This window comes from Penicillium macrosclerotiorum (assembly GCF_028827735.1).
Source record: "Penicillium macrosclerotiorum strain IBT 26536 chromosome Unknown utg000002l_segment0_segment0, whole genome shotgun sequence".
Lineage (NCBI taxonomy): Eukaryota > Fungi > Ascomycota > Eurotiomycetes > Eurotiales > Aspergillaceae > Penicillium > Penicillium macrosclerotiorum.
This window is the reverse complement of record NW_026643082.1, coordinates 4759733-4777712: the sequence shown is the minus strand read 5'-3', so window position 1 is coordinate 4777712 and position 17980 is coordinate 4759733. Positions and strand designations below refer to the sequence as shown.

At 51.7% G+C, this 17980-nt stretch overlaps 9 protein-coding genes across 9 annotated transcripts; 5 read left to right on the top strand and 4 right to left on the bottom strand.

Moving 5' to 3' along the window:
- Window positions 1-5: 5 nt before the first annotated feature.
- On the bottom strand, window positions 6-4409 carry N7462_002868 (putative non-repetitive nucleoporin; the record flags this gene model as incomplete). The annotated part of the gene is made up of 4 exons (XM_057074594.1): window positions 6-620; window positions 703-1472; window positions 1539-4061; window positions 4112-4409. 4 exons carry the CDS (start codon window positions 4407-4409, stop codon window positions 6-8), a joined length of 4206 nt encoding a protein of 1401 aa, XP_056938235.1.
- Window positions 4410-4767: 358 nt separating this feature from the next.
- On the top strand, window positions 4768-5385 carry N7462_002867 (uncharacterized protein; the record flags this gene model as incomplete). The annotated part of the gene is made up of 2 exons (XM_057074593.1): window positions 4768-4910; window positions 4983-5385. 2 exons carry the CDS (start codon window positions 4768-4770, stop codon window positions 5383-5385), a joined length of 546 nt encoding a protein of 181 aa, XP_056938234.1.
- A 270-nt stretch (window positions 5386-5655) lies between these two features.
- Window positions 5656-6598, bottom strand: N7462_002866 (Protein r.t1.c1; the record flags this gene model as incomplete). The annotated part of the gene is made up of 4 exons (XM_057074592.1): window positions 5656-5937; window positions 5996-6174; window positions 6322-6436; window positions 6497-6598. The coding sequence occupies 4 exons, from the start codon at window positions 6596-6598 to the stop codon at window positions 5656-5658; spliced, it is 678 nt and encodes a 225-aa protein (XP_056938233.1).
- Window positions 6599-6727: 129 nt separating this feature from the next.
- On the top strand, window positions 6728-7644 carry N7462_002865 (5-formyltetrahydrofolate cyclo-ligase; the record flags this gene model as incomplete). The annotated part of the gene is made up of 3 exons (XM_057074591.1): window positions 6728-6911; window positions 6994-7422; window positions 7535-7644. Coding segments are annotated over 3 exons (723 nt in total), but the record flags the coding sequence as incomplete, so codon positions are not given.
- A 54-nt stretch (window positions 7645-7698) lies between these two features.
- On the bottom strand, window positions 7699-8117 carry N7462_002864 (small nuclear ribonucleoprotein E; the record flags this gene model as incomplete). The annotated part of the gene is made up of 3 exons (XM_057074590.1): window positions 7699-7748; window positions 7838-7928; window positions 7995-8117. 3 exons carry the CDS (start codon window positions 8115-8117, stop codon window positions 7699-7701), a joined length of 264 nt encoding a protein of 87 aa, XP_056938231.1.
- Window positions 8118-8406: 289 nt separating this feature from the next.
- Window positions 8407-11705, top strand: N7462_002863 (mRNA transport regulator MTR10; the record flags this gene model as incomplete). Its single annotated transcript, XM_057074589.1, has 8 exons — window positions 8407-8532; window positions 8597-8689; window positions 8759-9031; window positions 9079-9193; window positions 9255-10281; window positions 10326-10960; window positions 11033-11563; window positions 11617-11705. The coding sequence occupies 8 exons, from the start codon at window positions 8407-8409 to the stop codon at window positions 11703-11705; spliced, it is 2889 nt and encodes a 962-aa protein (XP_056938230.1).
- A 1380-nt stretch (window positions 11706-13085) lies between these two features.
- On the top strand, window positions 13086-15597 carry N7462_002862 (putative C2H2 finger domain protein; the record flags this gene model as incomplete). Its single annotated transcript, XM_057074588.1, has 2 exons — window positions 13086-13257; window positions 13352-15597. The coding sequence occupies 2 exons, from the start codon at window positions 13086-13088 to the stop codon at window positions 15595-15597; spliced, it is 2418 nt and encodes an 805-aa protein (XP_056938229.1).
- A 679-nt stretch (window positions 15598-16276) lies between these two features.
- Window positions 16277-16914, top strand: N7462_002861 (uncharacterized protein; the record flags this gene model as incomplete). Its single annotated transcript, XM_057074587.1, has 3 exons — window positions 16277-16451; window positions 16546-16686; window positions 16793-16914. The coding sequence occupies 3 exons, from the start codon at window positions 16277-16279 to the stop codon at window positions 16912-16914; spliced, it is 438 nt and encodes a 145-aa protein (XP_056938228.1).
- A 444-nt stretch (window positions 16915-17358) lies between these two features.
- On the bottom strand, window positions 17359-17898 carry N7462_002860 (uncharacterized protein; the record flags this gene model as incomplete). The annotated part of the gene is made up of 1 exon (XM_057074586.1): window positions 17359-17898. One exon carries the CDS (start codon window positions 17896-17898, stop codon window positions 17359-17361), a length of 540 nt encoding a protein of 179 aa, XP_056938227.1.
- Between the last annotated feature and the right edge of the window lie 82 nt (window positions 17899-17980).

Sequence of the window (17980 nt, the reverse complement as noted above, 5' to 3'; positions counted from 1 at the left end):
GAAAATCAACGTAGCAGTTCTTCGATCCGGGTTCGCAGCATCTGCGCTTCCTCCTGGAGCTGTGCAGGCGCCCAGGACGACCCTTGCTGCACCAACAACAACGCCTCGGCAACCCGCTCGGCTTGGTTATCCGACCCGAAGACCATACCGCCCATCCGAGCACTTTCCCGGAACCACCCCTGTACTAGATAGATCAGGTCCACGGCGACATATCGGCGGTTCGTGGCATTAAAGGGGGCTTCGTCAGTATAACACATCTGCTCCAGCACAGAATAGAGCACATCATGGGCAACACCCAGGTCCAGGAACAAATCCACTACCCAGTGGGTCAAGCCGACGTGGCGCTGGGACTCGAGCGAATACCGTTCAAGCATAGGCAGGAGGTCGCGAACAGGAAAAATCGTCTCCGACATCCGCAGTCGGCTGCCAAGACTGCGGACCTTCTCGATCACGGCCTCAAAGGGCTGTGGCGAGCCACGGGTCACAGTCGTCTGATGTAGATCCTGGATCAAATGCTGCCAGGTGGCCTTGATGTCCGCAGCATTCCGATAATCGGCCAGATAAAATATCTGCAGGCAGATGTCATAGTAGCTAGCCGAGTCGGCGTATTTATTGAAGAGCTAGATTATGTTAGCGTAGGATTCATGACCAGTCGTGAAACGGACAAGGTCGTGGGGCAGGGGAACCACTTAGGTAACATACTGTGCTGATGTCCATGACGGGACCATCCACATCCCGGAGGATTTCCGTCTTGCGTCCTGGATCAAGGCGAGCATCATCCTTGAGTCGCTGTAGAAGATCATCCTGGATATTTGCCACGTCGATGAGGTTCGATATTTCTTGCAACAGGCGTTGTCGGGACTGGCGACCAACATCGGGGGTGAAAGTAGAAGCATTCGCACGTGCACGGCCTAGATACTCGATACGTCGACTTAAAGGCAAAGTGAATGCACTCTGAGCTAATTGGAACTGCACCTTGGCCGCCTCAAAGAACCGCTGAGACTGCGCATAGTATCTCCAGAGGAGGTCGGCGTGGGCAATGTCATCAGTGGACTTGCGCTCGAGGTAGGTAACAACGAATGGAGACTGGGTCTGGAGAAGGCGATCGTTCCACCCTTGCTCCAAGTACCAATCATACAGACTCGTCAGGAAAACCTCGTCCGTCGAATCTGAGATGACGCCATACGCCTCGTTCTGGCGCTTGGCGATGATGGTCAATTGGCCATCAATGACACCGGGGTCAGACGCGGCCAGAGTGTCCACGGCGAGGACAACTTTGGAGATAAGGTCGTAACATTGTTTGCGGAAATAGAAGTAATCCTTGCGTGGGTCCTGGGAACAGATGAGCGGGTGGATTGTAGAAAGGCCAAGTGGGATAGGCACCTGTTCAGGACGGCCGTCCATAATCCACGAGAGCGCGACATTCGCTTTGTCGGAGCGTCCAGCCACGTTGAGGGCGAGTTGGATGGCACCTGTTCATGGTTAGCGCAAATGGCACCCACCAAAGTCAATCTTTAACGGGGGCATTTAGGTATTACCGGCAAAGAACTGGTTGACGATGTAGTTGTCCACGGCTGATACCAAATAGTCCATTGGGAGGCTGTCAGAAACTTGCTGGAAAAGATGTAAACTCTCATTGAGCAAATTTCGCCCCAACTCAGAGTTGGCACCGGCCTCTGTGGCACGCTTTAGTAGCTCTTGCGCCTTGAAGATGACTACATCCTCGGCGCTGCAGAAGCTGCCACAACGACGTCGAAGAGCGTCGGCAACAGTCTCAACATTTGAGCCTTTGGCAATGTTACGGTTCACAATGCCCTTGACTAGCTCCTTGGCAATATCATGGCCCTTGGTGCTGCTGAAAAGTTCTTCGAAAGTCAGCTTCAGGAACCGTTGCTTCGATTCTTCGGGCAGAGTAGCCACAATTTCGTCCACGCGCTCATCAAACAGAACCAGGACAAAGGAGATGCCCTCAATTGTTTGAGAAACAAGCTGGACAAGGGAATGCAGGGCACGGTGCTCGGCTTGCAGCGCGATTTCTTCTTGTTTGGTCGACACTCGGGCCAGGGCCTCCGGTCCGCTCAAGCCCTCAATGAAAGTTTTATTGGTCTGGAAAAACTTTTGCAGGGCTGAAAGGTCGTGCTGGATTGTTTGCAATTTGGCTGCGCTCACCGATGCGGAAACAGTCATCGCACCATTCGCGCCTTTACCCATCTTCGCGATCTCCTTTTTCCAGATCGACCGCACAAGACGGGAGATATACAAGGCAATACCGGCGTGGCGAGGGGAAGGATTGACGGCATCGATGGCTGGAGTCGAATTGTCAGTTACGATATTCTCATTGTTGGAGGGCCGGCCGCCTTGATCAATGAAGACTCTGCGAGCAAACTCCAGTACATCTGGGTCGTTAATCGGAGTCAGACGTTGGTCAGGAGAGATCTCCACACCCTGGCCACAAGCCACCGCAAGGGCCGTTGCGAGTGTTTCACTACGACCATAAGTCCTGATGAAATTGATGATCTCGGTCTCGAGGCCTTGATCCCCTTCCCCTCCGTTGCGCACCAAAGCAGCAAAAATATCCACTAAACGACGTCGACGGATCACATGAATGCCGGTGTTTGTCAAAATTGCAATCTCGGCAGCTGGATGATCAAACTGGATGGCCATCTCGTTGCCAAAGCCGCCGCCAGGAATAGCGGGAGGGGTGCCCGAACACAGACCGATATCCTCCGCTCGACCGCCTAGACTTAACCAGATAGCAGATTCCGCTGCCTTGCCAGTAATCACATTTTCTGGGGAACGAGAGATGCGACCCAATTCTGGCGAGGAAATGAAGAGCGTATCCGCTTTCTGTGTGGCACCCTTGCAGGTAAAGCAGAAAAAGTAGCCTGGAGGAAAGCGTGCCGCCATACGAGTAGGAGAAAGAGACTGGATAGGGACTTTCGTGGCGGAGGTAGACAGGCGAGAAAGCCCACCGGCAAAATCGGACAAAGAAGAGACAGCGGCTGCAGCAGCATTATCGACGGGGGGTGTCTTCACATGCTGGGCCTGCATGCTGGTGGGGGCATTGGTACCGTTTGGCGTCGGCGACCAGCTATATGAGCTTGTGGCACTAAGATAGATTCTATAACCGGTAGCAGTCGTCGCCACTAGGTGGTAACGTGAGGCTTCCGCAGCAGGAACGGGGCTGATAGAAACGATCTTTACTTTCGGATTCAAAGTTTCGTTGGATGCAATAATGTGTCCGATGTTGGAGTAGATATCCAGCGCCTTCTTGGTGATTGCCAGAGAAAGAGTACCGTCCGGCTTCATGTGGAAGACGCGAATGGTGGATACAGACGACAACGTATACAAGAGTCTGCGGCTGTCATCAATCACCATCTGCTCCACATGCTCGGAAGGCTTCTGCGACAAGGCTGCAAGGTTGCTGAAGCTCAGGGATGGGGTAAAGGCAGAAAGGCGGGAGCTGGTATGATTCACTTTCGCGCACCGACCCTGGAACCACCGTTCTTCTTGTTGATATGTAAGCTCATAGACATCGTTATCGGATAACCCGCCAAAGAAAATTCGACCAGTGGAGTCTGACGAAGCAAAGACATTGACATCAAGTCCTCGAATCGAGACGGCCATTCCGGTTTGAAACAATGAGACTTGTCTGGATCCACTGGGGGTTGTCTCAACACCCATACCTAGCAGAATCACCTCTGCGGTTGTGGCGACCATCAGCAGATGAGTAATGGCAGGCAAGAATACTCCCGGTCGTGGTTTCATCAGCTTGACGGCATTGATACTATTGGGCTGCTCTTCGAATCCAACCAATTGAGGGTTTGGATGGGTGAAATCCCATAGGTAAAGCGCATTGTCGATCGCGACCCATGCGTGATTCAACTCGGCGAATAATCCCATACTTGTCGAGACTTGTGCGCGGTTGTACTGATCAAATATCTGGTCGGGTATGTTATACATTTTGACTTTTTGGAATGGCGCCCATGATGGGGATGCGGGGATGTCATATTCGGAGGAAAATCCCTCTGAGAGCACACGCGACGAGAGGTCAGCCACAACTCGATTCGAAAGAAAGTCAGTAAGAGAGAAGAGAAGGCGATCGACATACGAGACAAGTAGCTATCTAGGTCTGGATACCGCGATTCTGAGAATAAGGTATCATTGATGGTACGGGCGCCACGCTCCTCGGTACTCAAGGTCTGGTTCTGGGTATTCGAGGCCGCTGGCGGCAGTTTGGGCAACGTTGCGTGAGGGGATGTCATCTGAGGCTGCGGGTTGGGGCCAGCTTGCTGCGGAGATTGAAACATGTTATTGTGAGGCACCGCTGGAGTTTGTAGATAGGCCCCTGGAAGGGGCTTCTGCGGCGTTGTGGGAGGGAGGTTCGTGGGCAGCATTGGATACGACATGGCGACGGATGCGTAGTTGCAGCTGGGGAGTTGGGAGAGCGAGGGAACGACTCCCCGCCGAGCAAGGTCTGAAAGGAAGCTGCAATATCAATCAAACAAGATAACTAGTCCTCATCACAGACAGTCGTAGAGAAGGTGGGACGTCAAGAGCTGGGGGACGAAGAGTGGAGGTGTGGTTTTCAAGGTTTCTGCGAAAAGACAGTCAACAATTGACGGTGCACGGACCAGTCCGGTGATCTTCCGCCTTTGCTTTCTGTCCGAAAAGCTTCAGCCACGAAGACCTCTAGCACTGCTATTATTGTCTGCCATTGACTGCTGCCTATACTGAGCCAAGTCCCATTTTTACCGTTCTTTCACCATGTTTAACTCATTTCGTCTTTCATCCCGAGTTGCAGTGCGCTCCGTGCGCTGGAATTCCTCTGCGAACCCAACCACTCCCCCATTGATGACCGTTCTGCGCAACGACCTTAAGACAGCAATGCGCGCAAAGGATACCTCCAGGTAAGGATCACCAGCAGGAAATTTTGAATACCACTTCTCTACTGGTTCATCCGGCTGATTCCTGCCTCTCAGACTGAATGTCCTTCGTGCATTGATCTCCGAGACCAACAACGCCGCTAAGACTTCATCACCAATTCAGACCGATATCCAGCTTCTGTCACTTATTCGCAAACGTGCCGCTGCTTCTCAGGATGCTGCTGCTCAGTTTTTGGAAGCCAATCGACCGGATCTGAAAGAAAAGGAAGATGCACAAGTGACCATCTTGGAAGAGTATGCCAGTCAGATCAAGACCATGAGTGTGGAGGAAGTAGAAGCAGTGATTGCCACTGAAATTGCTGCTATCAAGGAGTCTGGCAAGAAGTTGGAGGTTGGGCAGGTTCTCAAGGCCCTCTTTGCTGCCGGAGGTGCTCTGGACGGCAAACCAGCAGATCGCAAGGAAGTGGCTAGTCTGGTGAAGAAGGCCGTCTCCGCTTAAGATCAATGCCTGAAAGGAGTGTGGTGCGCTTCAAGTATGAAGCCTGTACAATACGTGTTACAATATATGAATATCCCCTTTGTGCGATTTGAATGTACATTGGAAGTCCACAAAGTAAACCAGGACTATTTGCTGTTGGAAACAGATCATTGCTATTAAGGTTATAACAGGAAACAGGCAGAAAAGGAAAACAAAACAAAAACAAACATCTATTCCAACTCCATGTACTGAAAACACACAACTGGTTATTTCAAATTGAATGGGATCGGATCATGAGCAGTAAAATGCCACTCCACCAAGGGAGGTCATCAAAACGCCAAGCCACCACCACCGATCAGGATTGATCAACTCCTCCTTGATAACCAGGTGGAATCCAGCTCCAGCAAGATCACGCTTCTTGTGGGATCCCGTGGGCATCGGATTCAACGTGGTCGTCGGAAGCATCTTGGGCGGATTGTAGGCCAAATACATCGGCTGCATGATCTTCCCGTCGGCTTGTGTCAAATCCAGGCGTTGGATGCCATGGTATCGGTCGACAGAAACGGAAAATCCCTGCTCTATGGTTAATCTACACGGGCTTCTGAATGGAGTTGGGATTCCTGCGGCTTGCCTTGAAATTCTCGCTGTTGTTATATCGTGTATAACTACCAACGCCTTGTCTGCATGGTTCCGAGAGTAACTGGCGGCCATCTACAGCGATCGGGGTCAGGATGAGAGACCCATCGGCCTGCAAGACATAAGAACCATGCTGCCACTGCATAATTCCAGAGGGACATGAAGGGTCGGCCGCTGTAGTAGCACGAGAACATTCGTTAGCCCATCTCCCTTCATATAATTGATTCGCTCTTGGCCCATGTTCTCGTCTTCCTTTGAGGCACCTTTGGGATAGCGAAATGAAGGATGACGCGGGCGCGGGATCCACCGGGACGGACTCACGATTGGCCAGAGCGCGGTAGAATGCCTCTTCATAGTATCCATTGGCATCAAATGAGTATGATATACCTGTGAGATTCGGTTCGAGAAATCGGTCTTTGAGCGGGTCATAGAATCCCTAGAGGCTCCGAGATTAGTCTCCTGTTAAACGGTTCCATTGACCACACATCACACATACTGGACCGGTCAAGACATCGCGCGACTTTGTGGTCCAAGTGCCAACTAAATCATCCACACTAGCGGCAGTCGCCGTTGCCAACAAACACCAGGTCCAAATCATCGTTCTATGTCGGTATATGAGGATCGATTGAGAGTCAAAGGTGGTCAGAGGAAGAATGGAAGGAGGGTTCCTGTGGCCGAAGGAATCCCTACATTCTGGTAGGGACCAAGGACCAAACAAGGCTCAGCAATGTCCGGGCTTATCGCCTATCGATTATCGATTGTCGCTTTATCGGGAAACTCTCCGCCATCGTTTCCCACGGACTTTCCTATCGACACCATCACTATGGCTTTTCAAACTGCTAAACGTGACCTGCGCAAGCGGATGCGAGAATCCTTCCAGAAGGTACCTGCAGCAGCCATCAATAAACAGTGTATCGTCCCATTCTCCCCAGTTGGGTGACTCATTGGCGATGGGTCCTCTCTTCTGAACTCTCCTTAGCTAACGCAACGCAGCTGGAGTCGCCACGAACAAATTGCTCTCGCTAGCAGAATACCAAAATGCAAATAGTGTCGCAGTATTTTTGTCTATGCCGAGTGGAGAGCTCTCAACCCATAGTATCGTTCAGGATGCCTTTCAGCACGGCAAAGCCGTCTATATCCCATACATCCATACGGTCGACAAGATATCCGTCATGGATATGTTGGCCCTCGAATCCATGGCCGAGTTTGAGTCCCTTCAACCTGACAGGTGGGGAATTCCCTCATTACAACCTACTCAAGTGCCCGGTCGGCGAAACTGCCTCTCGGGAAATGGTCTAGATCTGATCGTCATGCCGGGTATGGCCTTCGATCACGGATTCCGTCGTCTTGGTCATGGTAAGGGGTATTATGATCATTTTCTAACCCGGTATTCTAAATGGTCCAACAAAATGCCATTCCTTGGTAAGAAAACCCCACCCCCTCCAGAACGATGTAATAAAAGGGAAAGATAAAAAAAGAAACCCCCCGGCTTTTGTTCCTTCCCAGAAAATAAAGCTAAACTCCGTTACTTTAGTGGCCCTGTCTCTCCAGGAGCAGTTGCTCGCCGAGGATATTCCCGTCATGGAACATGACTGGTTGATCGATGCGATCGTGGTGGGTGATGGGCGGTATCTGGACCGCAGGTCGTAGGTCGACACGAGTATAAAGGAAACGAGATGCGATAAGAGACGGTCGGACTCAAACAGCCTGAATGAGGGAGACATTATCACCCTTGAGAAGAATCTGGCCTGTACAGTTTGCGCGCGAAAAAATTAGTTCGGGTTTCTCCTATTGGTGTCCCTGTAGATATCTCAACAAAAGGGTGGTCTGTTCCTACCGAGGGGTCTCCGCTTCTCCTCCTCTGACTTGGTGGCTAGGCGAACCTCCACCGCATCATCAATGACCAGATTCATGAATTCATCGAATCCCTAGGCAAACGAGAGAACGGGTTAGAAGAGCGATTGAGAGCTTCCGCACGCGAGGAGCCAACATACCCGGATCTTGCCCTCGATGCGGAATGCGAGCTGCTCGTAGAGCCAGATCGAGACAGTGCTGCGCTTCTGGAGCAAGCTGAAGATGAAGTGAATCGGAGCCAACAAAGTCTTGCGGCCGGCCATGGTGAAGAACGGGGTGTGGGTTGCAAATGATGGTCGTTGAGAGCGGGTTGCGGCGAAGGAACAAGTTCAAGCTCTGCGTCCCGTGATTTGCAATACGGTAATACCAATACCATAGTCACGGGCACCAACATCCCACCTTCCGTCCCTTCCACTCTCTTGCGATTTCACTGCTTGGTCTTTTCTCTCCAACCCCCCTCCGCTCCTTTTTTTTCCTCTGAGACTTCGTTTTTGGATGTGTATTCTGGCCTACTGAACCCCAATCTGTGTCCAAAAGCTCACCCTCCTCAAAATGGCCAGCAAGGATGGTGGGCAGGCATTTGCCCCGGTCCTGGCGGCTGTCGCGACAATGCAAGGGAATGTGCCTAGGTCGGAAAAAACCCAGGCCCATGAATTCCTGGAGAAATTCCAGAAATCGGTACGATCTCTGTGTTCACCGTGGCTTGTTGCGCTTTTCTGACATGTTTATTCAAAAACCATAGGTGGAGGCTTGGACAACCACCCACGCTCTGTTACAGTCCCCTGATGTCCCAATAGAGCCCAAATTGTTCGCAGCAACCACATTGAAGGGCAAGGTGAGTCTCATAGATTTCTTCTCTCTATCTACCAGGTGAAAGGTGATGTTTACAGGTTGATTCCCGCAGATTATATTCGACCTGGACCAACTTCCCCCCGATTCTGTTATTGCGCTTCGCGACTCCGTCCTCAATTTACTGGTGGCCTTTGCGCCGGGCCCGCGACCCATCCAAACTCAGTTATGTGTGTGCTTGGCGAGTCTGGCGATTCAGATGACCTCGTGGAAAGATGTTCTCGCCACTGTGGGGTCCGCTCTGGGCAGCAGTGCGGGGGATTGTGTGCTGGAGTTTTTGAAAATCCTACCGGAGGAAGTGACTGAGGGACGCAAGATCAACCTAACTGTATGTGTCCATTGCGCATATGACAGTACAATTCATGAGAAACGTAGCTGACAACAGCCCAAACAAACCAGGAGGACGAGCTGATTGATCGAACCAAAGAGCTGTTGGAAGATAATGCGGAACAAGTGATGCAACTGATGATCGGGTATGCTCAATCTTCGCGTACGTATAATCCTCCGCTTTTATCTTAGACGGTCCTCTTCTTTGCTGACCGTCTTTTTAGCCTCGGCCGCAACCAACCCTCGCCTTTTGGATTGCATTACATCATGGCTCCGTGAGATTCCTGCTGCCCGAGTAGTGGAGTCGCCTCTGTTGGATGTGATTTTGAAGGCGCTGGACAATGACGCGTCATTCGATTCTGGCGTCGATTGTCTTTGTACCCTCTACCGAGACACAAAGGACGTCCATGAGTCGCTCCCTATTATTCAAGCTCTTTATCCCCGACTCATGGCTCTCCGGCCCAAGATCGCCGAAACTGCTGAAGCTGAAGACCTAGATGCCTTCAAGGGTGTTACCAGGATGTTCGCCGAGGCCGGTGAAGCCTGGGTGCCGCTCATTGCTCGCGTCCCGAGCGAATTCCGTGGTCTCGTGGAAGCAGTCCTCGAGTGTTGTGCCCGAGATTGGGAACGCGATGCTATCTCACTCACGTTCATTTTCTGGTATGAACTGAAGCAATCTATCACTCTTGAACGGTATGGCGAAGCGCGTGTCAACTTTCAAGATATTTTCTCTCAATTGGTGGATATCATGGTCAAACATCTTGAATATCCCACCCCTGAGGAAGGCGAAACCGATCTATTTGGAGGCGATCGCGAGCAGGAAGAAAAGTTCCGCCAGTTCCGTCACTCCATGGGCGATGTGCTGAAGGATTGTTGCTCCGTCATCGGTGTGACTGATTGCCTTGGTAAGATCTACCAGTTGATCCAGGAATGGGTGGGCAAGTACGCATCACAGGCTAGTGATGAACACGTCCCACACTGGCAAGAGCTGGAGGCGCCACTCTTCGGGCTCCGGGCCATGGGTCGTATGGTGGACCCAGTGGAAAATGCCGTCCTTGGTCAATTAGTGCCATTGATTGTGCAGATTCCGAACCAGGAGAAAATCCGCTTCCAAGCAATCATGGCACTTGCTCGGTATACCGAATGGACTTCGATGCACCCCGAAACTCTTGAGGCCCAACTTAATTATGTGATTTCTGGCTTCCATCATACCTCGCAGGAAGTCATTCAAGCATCTGCTTTGGCATTCAAGTTCTTGGGTACCGACTGCCAGAAGCTTTTGGGGGGCATATCAGCCAGCTACATTCCTTCTTCGAGTCGGTTCTCGATAAGCTCAAGCCCACCAGCCAGGAAGAAGTAACAGAGGGTGTTGCAGCCGTTGTGTCTGTGCAGCCTCTGAACAAAATCTACGAATCAATGAAGATGTTCTGTGACCCGATCATGCAGCGGATCATGACCCTTGCCAACAATGCCCAGGATGAAGAAGGTCAGCGGGCAGTTGCCGATCACCTAGGACTGATCTCGATATTCGTGCAAGTTGTGACTCCAATTGTCGCACCAGGTGAAGAGAACCCTGCAGTGAAGTACTGCGGTGAGATCCTGCCCATAATGACCACGATTGTTATGAATTTTACATCTTCCACTCCCATTTTGGAGCGTGTTTGCCGTTGCTGGCGAAACATGATTCTTTCATACCGGACTGCTATGATTCCTCTTCTCCCCACGCTGGCCCAAAGCATTGCCAGTGGATTTGAGGCATCTCGTGAAGGTGGCTTCCTGTGGGCTACTGATGCAGTAGTTCGCGAATTCTCCCACGGTGCCGAGTATGTTGACGAAGCAACGAGTGATGCCGTCTACCAATTTTACGAGCAACAAGCCACCGCATTCCTCCGCATCTTGAATGATCTCCCTCCGGAGAACCTCCCCGATGGTAAGAAATAATCTCGTTCCCTCGTTCAAAAATGATCCGATTCGTCTAACTCGTCATTTTTCTTCCCTTTAGTTATCGAGGATTTCTTCCGGCTATCATCAGATGCCGTTCGCTATTATCCCAAGAAATGCATCAGTTCCCCGCTAGCTGTTCCCATATTTTCTGCTGCCCTCAGTGCCCTTACTCTTCAGCAGGTGGAGCCCATCATTGCCACTCTCCACTATTATCGAGACTTGTTCAGCTTCGCGTTTGAGAAGCCATTGGTATCCGAATTCACCAGCCCGGATGATAAGCCCTATATCAACCCACCTGAGGTCCGCGAAGCTGTCAAGAGCCTGCTTGCCTCACAGGGGCAGCTTCTGTCTCAGCGAGTGTTGGCAGGCATGATCTTCACTTTCCCCGGCGACTGCTTTCCAGATGCATCAGCCATCATGATGACCATGTTTGAGCTGCTTCCTCAGGAAACCGGGGCATGGCTCCAGAACACGTTGCAGATGCTACCGCCGGGTTCCATGAAAGCGTCGGAGGCCGAGCGGCTTCTGAAAAATGTTTCGGACAGAGTTCAAGCTCGTGACATCCGCAAAATCCGCATATTGCTCCAAGGTACAGTCCGTTTCTCTTTCGTCCATTGATCTGGTTCTAATATCAATTCATAGATTTCACCAACTCGTACCGTCGTCGGAATGTGGCACCTCGTGATGGACTGGGTCGTCTCGAGGCAACTCGGTTCCGATTCAGTGGATGAACGCCCTCATAAGAAAAAGCGAAAGCCATTCGTCTTCTCTGCAGTGTACATTTCTCTATTCTCTTTCCCCTTTCCGTGTTCTTGAGGGTTTCCGCCCCGGCAACCAACCAGAAAAGAATTCCCCCTTCCGGAGCATTTGCACATTCAGGTGTTGGTTCTATTTCCTTATTGACAAGCCATGTGGTATGTATGATGGCACGAAATCCCAGTTGTTCTATGATGATTTATGATCCCATCGATCTGCGCCAACTGCTAGATATGATCATTTATGTCCCTCTATCTGGCTTCGATTAACTCCCTCGAGGATCTGCACGACCAACATCCCAATCACATATCGTGATGACTAGGTAGAGAATGTCAAATAGACAGATCTTGTCGATCCCGTCGCATTGGGTAGACTTTGTTGCGCTCTTTTTCTATTTTCGTACCTCTGGTGCTGTCTATATTGCTAGAAGCCGTGGAGGCGACCACTTGTTCCGATGTACCTTAGAGAAGTTTAGACAATAGATTATGCCGCGGTGTGAATTGAATGCTCATTACATCGCGTATGAATGTTTTGTGTTGTGTATTTACATATTTGATGAAGGCTTCCAGGGTTCCAACGAGACTTAATAGTGTGGACAAACGTCATCGGAACCAATGCTCTGTCTGCATATATACAACAGACGTTAGTGAAATATTAAACTCTTCCTCCCCCTATTTTCATCCCAATATTCTGCGTGTCAAGGCCTTCGGAGTTGATTCAATGCGCTTATCTACTAGGACGTATACCACTCTTTGCTGTCTGTCCACAATCGCTCCCACACGATTTGACATGGTCTTGGACAAATCATCATATTGTTATTGGTTTTGGTGATAGAGGGGTTTTGGTGATAGGGAAAGAAATAACAGGAGTAGGGATGGAAAAAGGGGTTTAAACAGGAGCTGAAGGGGAAGAAAAAATAATACAATATATATCTTTGTGTCTGCCAAGTCCGTTTGGAGCCTGCTGGCCCATGCTTTCACGGTAAGCATACCTACCTCTGTAGACCCAATCAGGAAGAGAACAGCAGGCCCGAATATGGTTTCAATTAGTAAATAAACTAGATCAGCTGCCAGGTGCCAATTGTGCAGGGGGTGCAAGTATAGCCGATGAGGCCGCTCGCTGCAATATTCACCGACGAGCTCCGCCTCAACTTATACTCGACCCCACCGCATCTCCGCACTTCCGGGGAAAAGCCACTTTGACTTCCAGGCTCCTCGACCTTGCCACGATCCCTTCCACTCCAGTTGTTCATACTTCTCGCGTCACTGTTTCCCATCGATCCCACGTGGCTCACCACGCTTGGGCGATCGTCATTCTACCTGCAGCGATCATCACCTGCATACTCATGGCACCCAATGGTGCTCCCCGCCGTTAAACCAGACATCATGGCAGAGGCTGACGAACAACCCTCCAAGCGCCGCCGGCGCAGCCGTCGCGCTCCCTCCGATCGAAAATTCGAGTGTACTCATGACGGCTGTGGCAAGAGTTATTCGCGTGCCGAACACTTGTACCGGCATCAGTTGAACCGTATGCGCTCGAGATTGCTTCTTCCCCAACGCGCCCACTGGCGGGAAAACGCCCGCTTTGGATGGCAACCAGACTGACCTTCTGTCTCCCCAAGATACTCCGAAACAAATATTTCGCTGCGATTTTCCCAATTGCTATCGATCTTTCGTCCGCCAGGATCTCTGCATCCGACATCGCGAGCGGCATACCACTCGAGGATCGCAGCTACAGAAGCGCGACAGCTTCGCGACGGACAACCATGACGAGAGTCCACATAAATCCCTGCTTCCGGCTTCCTCACCATCATCTCCTTCCATGACGGTGGCAGAGTATCCGTTCATGACCGATCCGCAACCACCCACCTCCAAATCCCCTTCAGACACGGCGTACCCGCTGCCGACATCGACCGCCATCGACACGGCCGGCGTACCAGTGACTGGGTATACAGATTTTACTGGAGCTCTCAGTCAACCGGAAAGCATGCTAGAATTCGATTCCATGTCCAATGCATACCCCATCTTTGGCGGGGAGACCTATAATAGATCGCCGTTTGCCATGGCGGACGACTTTGCGGCATGGCTCTTCAGCGAGCCACTCGCACCGTTGGGCTATGGGATGATGCCGATGTTGCACAATCAATTCTACATGAACGAGCCAGCGTATAACAACTTCTGCACAGTCATTCCACAGCACCCGATGAGCGTGACGAGCATCCTAGACTCGGGCTCACTGCCAGCAATTATTTCGGAGGAAAAACGCCAGGAGCTCCTCCATCTGATGGCCACCCGATTCAATGAAGCAGCATACTCAGGAGACGCCACGAAACGCAAGGATGCACTAATGGAGGGCGACCTTGATAACGATAGGCATGTCCTCAGTCTTCGCATGATGCAGACGTACATTGGATCATATTGGTATCATTTCCACGCCCAGATGCCGATTCTGCACCAGCCGACCTTTGCCGCCGATAGAACACCGAATTTACTACTGTTGGGGATCATGGCCATTGGGGCCGCAACACTGGATAAGATACACGGACAAGCCGCCACGGAGACTGCTGCAGAATTGGCCAGCTTTATCGCATGGCATCTAAGGTGGGAGATTTTTATGGATGCAGATTTCCGGCCTCCTGCCCGTCTGTGGGTATTCCAGGCCTTATTACTCCTAGAGGTGTACGAAAAATCCTTCTCTACGCGCGCGCTGCACGAGAGGGCACACATCCATCATGATACAACCTTGACATTGATGCGTCGGGGCAGCTCCCTCATCGGCCGGTCCTCATTTGACACACCCGAGTCGAAAGAGGAAGACGAGTCATGGACACACTGGATCAAGGCCGAAGCGACTCGGCGAGTGGCATTTGCCGCCTTTGTGCTAGACTCTACGCATGCTACGATGTTTGGACACTCGGCGAAAATGGTTGCGCATGAGTTGCGATTGCCGCTTCCATGTGATGAAGCGCTGTGGGCCGCGACTAGTGCTGCTGAGGTGGCCCGGGTTCAGGCCAGTTTACAGTCGCATGGGGTCCGGCCGATCATGTTCCTAGATGGGCTCAAGCGAACGCTCAACGGACAGGCCGTGCGAACCAACATGTTCGGCCGAATGATTCTGATGGCGGGTCTGCTGAGCGTTAGCTGGCATCTAAACCAGCGAGACCTTCAAGCGAGCTCGCTCGGGGTCGGCCAAACGCTCGGTGGGCGGGATAAATGGCGGACCGCGCTGCTTCGATCATTTGACAATTGGAGACGAGACTTTGACGAGGCCCTGGGCCCATCGGCATCGACTGAAAGCGAATCACGCGATGTCCTTCATGGCCTCGCCCATATGGCCTCCCATGTTGATATCGCCGATCTTCAGATCTTTGCAGGGGCCGGGCGATTGATGGGGCGGTCGATCACCGCGCGCGATTACAGCGCTGCACGGGAGAAGACTGACCGCTGGGCGACCAAGGCCACAGCCCGCGATGCCGCCTTCTATGCGCTCAAGTTCCTAACGACGTGCTTCACTGAACCGGGCGCGGAATCTGGGAATTACCTTGCGCGGGACGACTACTTATTAAACCGGCCGTGGGTGATGTACTTCGCTGCGCTGGTGGTCTGGTGTTATGGCTTTGCACTCGATGGTCCCCTTCGCCCACCACCTGTGCTGGTCACACTTGCGGACCGACGACGAGATATGCAGAAATTTCTGCAGCGCGTGGGGGGCGTTCGTGAGCCCAATGATCTGGAAGGCATGAAAGGCCGCAACGAGTGTCTGGGGATGCTGATGATCTTGCGCGATGCCTTTGCCAACCCACGATGGGAGTTGCTGGGTGAAGCGGCGCGGCTGCTGGACAGTTGTATTGCGAAGCTTCAGTCATAAAGATATCGCATGGCGTTAGATGCCACTGGCATTGGCCTGTTGGGACTCCTTATTGGATATTAATCTGAGGAGACTGGAGTTGTTTATAGTAATGTCTCACGATAGTCCGTAACCTCTGGAATCTTGTATATGGTTAGGGGTTGAATGTAATTCTACCTTCGGTGACTGCTGGTCCATTGTAGACTCTCCATTATACCATGCTCTTTGAAACCCGACTATTCGCTCCTTTGGCTGTGAATTGATTGGATGATACTTTGTCTAGATAGGGCGAGAACTGTTGGACACGACAGTGGAGGATGATGATGACTTGTTGATCCGTTGCCCGAACAACCGCCGATCCTCCCTTCCGCCCTTCCACCCTCCCACCTTCCCACCTTCCCTGGCCATTTTTCTTCCCATTCTTTACTCCGTTTCTTCCATTCTTCAAATCTCCTTTTGAAACCGTGACTTTATTCTTTGTCTTTGTTTTCCCTGGCTCATTCTCCTTCTCCAGCTCCTCCAAATCTTCGATCATGGTGAGTTGCATACCAAGCGGTGCTACCCCCTCCTTTCTGTTGACGCATTGCCTCTTCCGTGGTTACGCTGGGCTTTGACTTCCCGACTTCCGCCCCCAACAATCCCTCCAATCCCTGCTTTCTCCCCGTCATCCCGTCCATCGCCTCTTCTACATCATCCCATCATGGCTAACAAGAACGATCAGGCTTCTACCAACTACAAGGAAGCGTTCTCGCTTTTCGACCGCCGCGGCACTGGCCGTGTGTCGGGCGACCTGCTGGGCGACCTGCTGCGGGCCTGCGGCCAAAATCCCACGCTGGCAGAGATCAGTGACCTGGAGAAGTCCATCGGTGGTGAATGTACGTGCTTGCGTGCTCCTTCTCGCCTTGTCCTCTGCAGCAGCGACCGATCCCGACATTTTCTGTTCTGGCTTCTAATATGAGTGACCTTTAGTTGATTTCGATTCCTTCCTGAAGGTGCTCAACCGTCCGGGTGGCTTCCGTGAACCCGGTGAGCCCGAGGAATACTGCCGGGGTTTCCAGGTGTTCGATAAAGATATGACCGGATTCATTGGAGTAGGCCAGCTGCGCTATAGTATGTCTTCTCTCACTCGCGAATTGCCAGTCGAATCCCCAGTTTCGGCTTGGTCCACCCTCTGGAAGTGTCATGCCAACTAAACAATTCCTTTCTTCTAATCTAGTTCTCACCAATCTCGGTGAGAAGATGTCCGACGATGAGGTTGACGAACTTCTCAAAGCGGTCGATACCAGCTCAGGCGAGATCAACTACACCGACCTTGTGCGCACGATCCTTGCCAACTGAGATACCCCCTTCCCCAATATTGTGATGAATTTATGTTACGGACACGGTTCTTTTTTGCAAGACACGCGGGCACTTCCTATTTTTGTTTTTGTTTCTTTTTTTTTCTCTTACTTTGACTCTTTTTACCGAGCACACGGCGCCAGAGGATCCTTTGCACTTGGATTGACCTGTATCTGGTCGGACTCGAAATGTATTATTGCAAAGGTCTGGGATCGATAGATATCCGATGCCACATTACCATATCGTTTCATAGTACTGTGATTCCATGCACCCGATTTTACGGAGTGGCCTGATTTCCTGGCGGGCAACTCTGGCATTGTAGAGGGCCCTCGCGCTCCTTTTTGTATCTCGGTCACCGGAATCCTATCCTCGGTACATGAGGCTGGCCAGGAGAGCTTATCATTTTTCTCAAGGGTCATTAGAATCCAATAAGATGGGCGCATTCTATGCGCCGTCGGCCCATGCCCTCCACTCCATCTCCCCAACCCCGTCCAGGCCCATCTGTTCGGTCTCCACCACGGACCCTGGCAGCAGGTAAACCGCGGGCGGCCTCTCTTCCATTTCCGGCTCCTCGTCCTTATATGATTGCTTTCTCGTCGTACCCCAGTGCGCTTTATCCAAGTAATAGCCCATAATGGCCCGACATCGACCACACCGGAGCAGAAAGCGTTTCTCAATTCCATCTTCACGGCGGACCAGTGTTGCGCGACGGTCGGGCAGGGTTGTGGAGAGTAGGAGGGTCACATGCTGTGATTTACGGGTGGCAGTTGTCGTGCTCGGTTCTTGTCCCTCAAGTTCATCATCGAGATCTGCTTCGTGCGCTTCCAATGGCACGATAATCGCCTTGTCTTGGGCTTCGCCCCCGCGGCGGGGAAGTTTAGAGAGGTCGCGAGTTGTTGCCAGAAGAAGATGATTACAAAAGCGACAGTGCTGAGTGCGTATTGGGAGACGAGTAGAATATTCTGGGGGAAGTTGCGCAGTCATTATGACAGGTGTGTTGTTGGAATTAGAGGTGTTGCTAGGGTCGAGGGAAGCTCCGAGAGCCGCGAAGAGAAGGCTTATGTCG